The following is a 10,050-nucleotide window of genomic DNA, read 5'->3' on the forward strand; positions in this document are numbered from 1 at the left end:
AATAAATATCAAAATTAAAAGGCGTCTATACAATAAACATAGCTGTACCTAAAACAATAAAACGTAACACTTTCGATCAAATTCTTGATAGTATCTCAGCATTATTTCAAGCTAAATTGTATTACACGAAACATATGTCACAAACGCGGATTTTTTTACGCGCATGTTTGGGAAAAATGAGCCTTTTGTCATATCAAGCTGCGATATATACATGGCATCTTCTAATTTGGTTTAATGTTAATCAGAATAGGAGTGGAAACGTGTCAAAAAGTTATCAGGTTAAATTCCCGATAATCTACACATATCCTTGCAGTTTGTTTTAGATTTATGAGTTTGACTGTCCCTTTGGTATCTTTCGTCCCTCTTTTACAACATATATCCTATGGGAACTATCGGTTCACTTCCCGGACTATTGAAGGCTTCTTTATTTATTTATCAATTGCAAGTTTTCAAATCGGCACGGATAGCACGTGGAAATTCATTGTTTGTTCAAACATCTTTTGTTAATATATCAGTAAGTCCTGATTCCGAATTTACAGCACCCTGAAAATCTGTAAGCAATGCATGTCGGTTCAAGGTTTTAATTTTTCGTCACGATGCTACACATTTTCTTATCTTAATTTCGAACATACTGCCAAACTATCACGTATTGTATTCACATTTTCAAAAACTGAACTGTGGTTTTCATTTGCACACAGTACAGCAATTGAACGACACAAGAATTGTTTCTTCATGTGAAACTTCCAGATACTTGACAACCCTATGGATAAATTTTCGGTATAGTGTAGTCCTAAGCTGGTCCCTTAATAAAATGTGTTACAGTTCAGTGAAAATGTACGTCACACAATTATGTCCTTTTGTTTTGTTCAAACAAAGTTGTCAATATTATGGGATTTTATGCGACTGTCATACAAGTTAGAGGTTTAGCTAGCTAAAAAACAAGGTGTAATCCACCTTTGCCTACATACGAAAATATCGGTACCAAGGCAGGAATATGACAGTTGTTTTCCATTCGTATGATGTGTTTGAGCTTTTGACTTTGTAGTTTGCTTATGTTCTTTCCGTTTTAAATTTTCCTCGGAGTTCGGTACTTTTGTTATTTTACTTTATTCTGACTCTATACTACAAATTCGCTGCTTTCAATTCTTCTGAATAATTTAATAAATTTTTCTTCAAATCTATGATTTGTTATAATTCGCACCATGAAAGGTCTGTAAGTTTCATTTCAACTTTTGTTTATCATTCATGATATTCATGAGGTCTCTATCCATGTTGATTTCGATTACCGCCCTTTTAAAATCGTCGTATGAAGTGAACAATTGCGAAGAAACATGTTTTGCTTTAAACAATGTTTAGCTGTAAATAAAAAAAAATAAACTCGAAATTCACCTTAATAAGAAATACCCAAACCTTAACATTTGAAAGCCAGGGATGCGTAAACACGATAAATATAAACCAAAATTGGATTATAATTATGTCATTACTTTAGTTTGTCTGGCCATTTATTGTATATCAAATTCCAATATCAATGTTAGAATGTTTTTTTTCTTTTCGGACCAAACAGGTGCAATCTTGACTGATAAATGACGGTATGGGTACGTTTTTTCTTCGGGTTAACAAATTCTTCTCTGTCGATCTGAATTCCGTTTTCCATTTTTTCACGATCGATGAAAAGATTTACTAGCATTCATCAAGGATTTGTATAGTAATACAAAATAAAGACCAGTGTGTTATATCAATATAATAATTCATTTAGTGGTTCAAAATAAACTCATCATAGATACCAGGATTAAATTCAAACGATGACGAGATTTACCAGTTCGGTCTTTAAATCAACAACCCTATCTACTACCACAGGTCTTTAAAGTTCAGTCAGAGGTTACTAAAATATTTAAGATAACAGTTGTCCAGTTCATAGTTTCTTGTTATGTCGAATACATATTTTTTTCTCGATTTTTTAAATCAACAGCATAGCATAATATGACATGTACATTACCATTGATACCGGTTTAACAAACGACACCCAGCAAGTGTCTTAATCTTGTGATCGTTAAAGTGACAATTACTGGTCAAATTCACTAAAACAAATTTCTAATGTAATATAACTTAATATAACTTAGCACAAAGCTCCTGATGTTAGGGATTAAGGAATTTACGAAAATATCGAGCATTTTGCCCATCTTTTTCTTCCTTCATGAAATGTAAAAGATATTTAAATTTTCTTAAACATTACTGATGTTGCTTTAACTGCCTGATGCCTTTAAAGATCTTTAAATGTGTCAGACACATGACACAATTAAAGTAGTACTGACTTTTTAAGAATTGTTTACAGTTACTGAAACTTTGCTCATATTCCTTAAACAGTTGAGATATAAAGGATCACGATACCCTCAAATACTAACGACTCTATCCTCGAACACCGACGATACAGTATTATATAAAATAATAAATGGCATGTTATCATGAAATGCGTAAAGTGAATTTGGGTCCAGACATTAAAGATTTTATGAAGGAATTGTGTGTTATAGAAAAAAACCTTTACCAAAAGTAGTACAAGTACAAAAAACACAGCAAAATTCTTTTAATAACTGAAACTGTAACACTCATAAAATGACATAATTCAAATAACACTTTAATTTTATTACAGAACACAAGCTCTTCTGACAAATGATAATAAAAATCATAAAAAATTAAAACAACAATAATTAATAAAAAATAAAATTTGTGACCATACTACCATATAAATTGCATTGATTGTGATATTCTACATCATTATCTCTACTAAAATGTCCATCTATAATATTGAAACTCATATGACTAGACATCAAGATAATTCATACACGTGATAATTGGCTTGCAATTAAACACGTCTTTCTTATATTATTAAGTCATTGCTTGGAACATGGGAAGTAAGTGTGTCATGGATAAGCAGCAGCATAATGAAATTTTCTCCAGCAGTGGAAATGTAAAATTAAAACTACAAGATTCTTTTCTGAACACAAATAAGATGTACCTTCATTTATAATTAACATGTTCCTTCACATTTTTAATTAATAGGTACCATCATTTCTTATTAATATGTTAACAAATTAATTACCTATTAATGAATTACCTTGTTGTAATAGTTTTTGCTTACTATATATAATGTAATATTTATTGTACTTGATGCCTATAAGCTGAATTGCTTTTGGAATAAATAATACATGTATAACTTCGTTTGTATCACAAGTATATAGGATATTAAAATAGCTAATATATAAATAATACTTTTGTGCTAAAATGGTGATCCACAGCTGAAAATATTTGACTAATATCGAAATGGCTAATGCTTAATTAACCTGAATTCTCACAATTCTGGATTGTTATTAAATTTTGCTTACTAAAACGTAATCAAGTAGACAACATAAACACATACGTAGCAATGGTTAGACAGAATATATCAGTAGTTCTTATATTCAACATAGTAGTGTTTTGTAAATAATATTGATAAATAAAATTTGCTAAATAAAGTCATAAATTTCAAATATTCCGAAGAAATGCATAAAGCTAAAACATTTATGAAGAATTGCTTGAGGTCAAAATATTCTGAAGAATGGAATAGTTAAAACATTCTAAAGAAATGTATAAGGTTAAAATATTCCTAAGAAAGGGATGAAGTTTTAAATTTTGTTTCGCTTTCAAGTCCATTAACGGACCGCTGAAAGAGTTATAAAAATAAGAAAACGTTTAAAAATGTCTCGTATTTATTGTTAATAATAAAGCATAAACTAAAAAAAAAACTAGTAAAAAAAATAAACATAACAAACGCAAAAACTAACAATATGTATCCATAATCACCGGATTGACAAAAAATATACATAAAAATCTTTAAATAACATTTCTGATCAGATCAAACAAGTGTTAACAAACAATTTATTTCAAATATTACAACAAATAAAATTCAATAACACCAAGGAAAGCAAGATGTGACTGCATTCTAAGTCAGCATGGGTCTTATTTTAAACCCAATTTCTTGATGTACACGTTTGTAACATTCTTTATAAAACTACAAGCAATTTATTGTTACAGTGATCGTTAACATTTAAGTTAAGAGATATTTGTTGTTTAGTTAAAAGATTAAGTTATGACATCGAATCCCACATTTTTAGAGACATACAACATCAAGCAAAACCATCTACACTATTACAAAATGTGGAATAATTGTTCTCGGTTTCTTTTTGTTCTGATATGAGCACATTATTATTTGCATAGCTTAATCGTATTTTTATATCAATTTATAACCGTAAATGATAATCTAAACAGTGAAACTAAATGTTTAAACTATTAATATTATTTTCATCAATCTTGTGATGAAGAGTAATAGGTCTGGAGAGGTTTGATCCGTTTTTCAATCCATTTTGGGGTATCCCAAGGGTTACTCCATGCTAGCCACGGTCCATTTAAGATGGTGAAGGATGAACACTGCACTACAACGAGGCCAATTATAACTTGGACTGTTGTCATACGTTGGCCAAGCAGGAATGCCATTAGAATATGGACACCAACATCGAAAGCTGTTCCAAGGATAGAGTCAAGATGCCATTCTTTATAAAACTTACTCTTGGTCCAATCTATCGAACTCCAACTAATTATCTGTAAAAGAAATGTATCCTTGACTCATTAATATAAGAGCAGCTTGTCTTTTTACTTGATAACAATAGTAATATGAAAGTATTGGCAGTAAATCGATCTGTACATACTAAGTTCGCTTGACGAAATATCGCCATGAAACTTCTGTAATCATATACACACGCATGCGATGATTTGTCTGTCTTTATAAATCCAGGATGTAAGTTTTGAAAATAAAGGTGACAAAGGATTTAACATACAAATTATTATATGGTACATTTGTCGAAAACATAATTTATTACAAGTTAATTGTATGTGTTTGCTTTTTATAAGTTTGTTTTCATATAGTCCTAACCATTTTTTAAAACAACCAATCATTATCAAGACATATACAATTTGGAAATTAGTATGGCGTTCATTATCACTGAATTAGTATATATTTGTTTAGGGGCCAGCTGAAGGACGCCTCCGAGTGCGGGAATTTCTCGTTACATTGAAGACCTGTTGGTGACCTTCTGCTGTTGATTTTTTTATGGTCGGGTTGTTTTCTCTTTGATACATACCCCATTTCCATTCTCAATTTTAAATATTCTGATTAAGACAAGATCTTTGTTTAGCTCCATCGCCACGATATAGCCTTTTTGTGCAGATGTGCATGTGTCGAGTAAAAATCGACGCTAAGAGTAACTTTGATCTTGTTCTAAACGTTACTTTGCAAGAACATTATTGAAGGCTTCCTATAATGTTTTACTTCAAGATGAACAACCGCCAAAAAAGCAAGAATGTTTTGTTAAATGGTTATTCAATTTATATCTAGAGGTAAAAGTGTGTATTAAAAACAAACATACTGATTCAGCCTAATGTTCAGCAGAGGAAAATATATGTTCAGTAGTTGTCGTTTGCTGATTGGTTCATAAGTGTTTCTCATTTTTGTTTTAACATAGATGAGACCGTTGGTTTTCTACTTTGAATGGTTTTACACGTCTTTTTTGGGACCCTTTATAGCTTGCTGTAGTGTGTGAGCCTAGACTCCGTGTTTAAGACAGTACTTTGACCTATAATGTTTTACTTTTACAAATTGTGACTTGGATGAAGAATTGTCGCATTGGCACTCATACCACATATTCTTATATCTAAATAAATATAATCATACCTTTTTTGCAGGACCTGTCTGTTCCCAGAATAGGAAATAATACATATGTTGGCACATCTGAATCACAGCTAGCCACTGTAACTTTCCGAGAACCACAAATGATGATACAAAAACTGTCATAAGATCTATTAAGAAGTAATACCTAATCCGAACTAAGTCTTTCCGTGGTAATAAACGCACTCTAAACAAAACAGCACAATGTCCAACAATGTGGTAGGCTTCCATACAAAAACAAATGATTGTGAGAACATTCGAAAAACTCTCCAAGGAAAACATGATTACCTGAAAATATAAGACAGGGACCTTTTATTACATGAAATGTATACACGCTTTGATTTAACATCACATGACCTTGGTCCAAAAAAAACAACCCTCTTCATTTTTTTTGTACTTATGCTCAATTGTTCGATTACCCCTGAATGTCTTGTTAGATAAATACTAGATGCTTTGATATTAGTATAAGGCATTTTGTATGTAAGTTACAAGTTCAGAAACTTTATATCAATAATCAACGTTTTAATAAGTAACACTTTTCCTCTGCCTACATTTAAATCGTAAAAATTTGTCAACTGGAACGTACATAACGCAAACTTGACAAGCAAGTTACATATCAGAATGCACCAAAACCAAAAACCAGTTCCAGATTGGCAGCCATTACAACAAAAATTCCGGACAAGTACTTTTTTTTATTTAAAAAAAAATGTTAAGCCCAAGTCATAACGGTAAAAGTTGGTCAACCGGAACGACAAATACTCTCGATCTTTATTCAAATCATCTACTCGAGGTGCTGCGAGAACATTCTAATAAATTTTCAAGAACATTTTCATTCGCGGGTCAACAGAGCATGTCATATTACCAGTTATCGGTACTGAAAATAGGTAACACAGTTCAAAGTCTGTTGTACACGATTGCATCGTACTTTGTTTTGCATAATTGTTGCAATCGAAAAGCAGATGAAAATTTGCATACTGCAAACGATCTAAAACAACTGTAATGCCCATCGGGAATACTAATCCTTATTCTATTTTACCCCCCCCCCCCCCCCCCCCCCCCAGTGAAAGCAGGTGAATGGTATAGAAAGTGCATAATTCGTAATTGCGACGATAAAGGTGGTCGAACTCCAATAATCAAGTACTATCAAATTTAACAACTGCCATTAAACAACGTCAACTGAAAACCAAATATTATGACAATATGGCCATTTTAACTTTCAAATATAAAAATGTATTTTATTAATGTATGTGTAAGACACGTTTTTCTATGACCAACGTTTTGGTGATTTACTAATTTTAGAGTTTGCTCGATAATTTATAACAGTCAAGCTGTATGGAACATGATGAACTAGCCTAAACCTTGACTTATTTTTACAGTAATCAGTTGATTAAAGTTCTGTGGCAAATATTTCTTGACTAACCTATACGAGAAAAAAAATCCAATAATACGCGAATAATGTAAGTTTTGCGAACATTGGGCTACCACTTTAAATAGGATATGTTTGGTATGGACAGTAATTATGTCTTCCTAATATACATACGGATGGTTGCAAATATTCTTTTCCAGTGTGATTTTTTCACAGAAGTGTTAATATACTTTCCGGAGAAGTAATATCATCCCTTGAAATAGCCTACGTTGAAAGTCCCAAAGAGCAAATTACACAGATAAATGATTAATATTAAGCATTTGTAACATGGCCGTGTTCTAATCGACACGTACATGCAGGTCACAAATTGATTTGTTGAATGAAACAAAATCTTAAACTACTAATGGGTGCCGTGGGAGGTCCACCAGAGTTTTGAGCGGGGATTTTTCGGCATGTTGTATACATTACAGGTCGAGGTTTTTGGGGTCTCTTCACCATTGGTCACTAATGTGCATATTGGCGGAGTTACTGTTACAAATATCAAATGTATTGTAATTCGACGTTTACTTCGAGGACCACATTCATATCATTGCGTCAAACTCTCTCTGTTGGTTTCTAATTGTCAGAAAAGATGAATTGAATCTATTCTTGGCTATCATATCATTAAAGTTTTAAATATACTAATTTGGCGACGATTATATTTGACAGTATGTAATAATGCATCATAGAACAGGACCTACCCGTAGGGGACACTAACTGTAACTGCTGAGTGTTAAAAACCCATGACCAGGTCAAATACATAACAAATGACATGTACATTTATTGAACATGAATAAATTAGAAAGTTGGGGGTGTCCATGTCCTACATTAAAATTGTGTAGAATTTTTACGTTAGTGTGATCTTTTGATTTGTTGCTGTGGTGACTATTATACAAGAGGCGTTTGTAGCTATAAAGAACCTAATTAATTATTTATTCTACTACATGTTTACATGCTCAGTATAATCAAATTAGTCTCGAAATAAGTCGATAAAGAGGACGATCGATCATTACAACACGGTTAATTCCCGATACATCTGTATTTACATCTGTATTTACATCTGTATTTACATCTGTATTTACATCTGTATTTACATCTGTATTTACATCTGTATTCACATCTGTATTTACATCTGTATTCACATCTGTATTCACACCAACAGTTACATGAACCTGCTTTTATCATGCTTTACTATAAAGTCACACCACAATGCTGAAAGATTCGAAATCTATGATCATGTTTGCCTTAATTGTCTAAAAAATATCGTGGTGTAAATAAAATACAACCAATAGTTCGATCGCTCTCATCGCCTTCATCGGTGTTGTAAAAATTATAACTTTTTTTACTCTTTGCAACAACCAAATAATGATAAGTTCTATATACATCTTGCGAATGAAGGAGGTCAGTGTCAGATCCAGAACTTTTCATAAAGGCGAGAGGGGGGGGGGGCGGCTGACCGTGACCTAAGGGGGCCAGCTCCAGTTATGCCTTCGTGATTACCTATATAATTAACCAAATTTTTCACACGAAACGGGCCCCACAGGGACCCCCCCTGGATCCGCCTCTGGAGGATAGGCTCATATTCCCCCCCCCCAAAAAAATGAAATAAAACTAATACTCCTAACCTATACTCCTAACACGAGCCACCGGGCTGAGCAACCGGGATCTATAGACCTCGCTATGGATCAATCTATTTTGCAGTTTCTCTTGAAACAATATTATGACTCAACTTCCGTTTTACAAATTTAAATCAGCACACAAAAATATACTTGTTTTACCTCTCAAACCTATTCCAGTTTAATCGTTTGGTGTGTATTCAGGCGCGGATTCAGATAAGGAGGGTGGGGGTCCTGGGGTTGGAACCCCGTCCCCTTTTTTTGGACGATCAATGCATTTGAATGGGGACATGTAATTGGAACCCCCCTTTGTCCTGTGTAAGGACCCCCCCCCCCCCCCCCCCCATTTGAAGATGGCTGGATCCGCCCCTGGTATTGAGGAAATGAGGAGCCCCATGTTGGTCCATATATAAATAATTTCACACCTAAAATAATGTATTTTCATTAAAAGAATGCAATTCAATGTTAATGTCAAGTCAGGGGTTTACGATGAGAGTGGTGATCGATCAATACATTCATTAAAAGAAGACATATAAATAGTAATCAAAAATACAGTAATAGAATATATAAATGCATTTTACTTATAACTAACAATGACAAACCAAAACAAATATTATTTCATGTATGCTTACCTCTATGTTCGAGTGCGTGTTGATTATTGACACAATTCAACCGAAAACTCTCTTAGCTACACATCAACAAAGAAATCCCTTTATATTGACCTAATTATTAGCCAATATCGACCAGGAAAAGGTCACGTACACCAGATTAATGGATTAGTCCTGTTAACGTCATCTAAGGTCAAAGAATATCTTACATCTAGGTCAAAAATGTATGGAACACAAATCTTGTCATAAATTATCACATAATCATTTTAAATGAGAATTTTTATATCAGTTAAAGAACAACACGCATGTAGCTTTACATTTCAGAAAGATAAGGCTTTACTTTTAAAAAGATCCGCAAGTGTCATGCATAAAAGGTATTACATTAAAATGGTATTTTAAAGATTAAATAACGATATAGTTTATATTGTTTTATATGATATAATTTACTCCTAATTATTTGTATTATTATACAGTGTCAGCTTTTCTCTACCTCAGTCGACATGGAAGAAAAACTAACGACTAACGTATTTCTTTTCTTTATTTTTATTTTTTTATTTTAAATATTTAATGCTTTATATACTTTTTATATATATATAATTCAAATGAGAAAACTAAGGGCCTGATATATGTATAAACAACGAATGAAATCAGCAACCACTTTTTAAA

The 10,050-nt window shown here is 32.6% G+C and overlaps 1 protein-coding gene across 1 annotated transcript; it reads right to left on the minus strand.

The window, feature by feature from the left end:
- Positions 1–2,689: 2,689 nt before the first annotated feature.
- LOC134688239 (uncharacterized) lies at positions 2,690–9,587 on the minus strand. The gene is made up of 3 exons (XM_063548739.1): positions 9,409–9,587; positions 5,762–6,043; positions 2,690–4,632 (listed from the first exon to the last, which is right to left on the minus strand). The coding sequence occupies exons 2-3, from the start codon at positions 6,035–6,037 to the stop codon at positions 4,339–4,341; spliced, it is 570 nt and encodes a 189-aa protein (XP_063404809.1). The 5' UTR covers positions 6,038–6,043; positions 9,409–9,587; the 3' UTR covers positions 2,690–4,338.
- Positions 9,588–10,050: the final 463 nt, after the last annotated feature.

Source organism: Mytilus trossulus, chromosome 10 (assembly GCF_036588685.1).
Source record: "Mytilus trossulus isolate FHL-02 chromosome 10, PNRI_Mtr1.1.1.hap1, whole genome shotgun sequence".
Lineage (NCBI taxonomy): Eukaryota > Metazoa > Mollusca > Bivalvia > Mytilida > Mytilidae > Mytilus > Mytilus trossulus.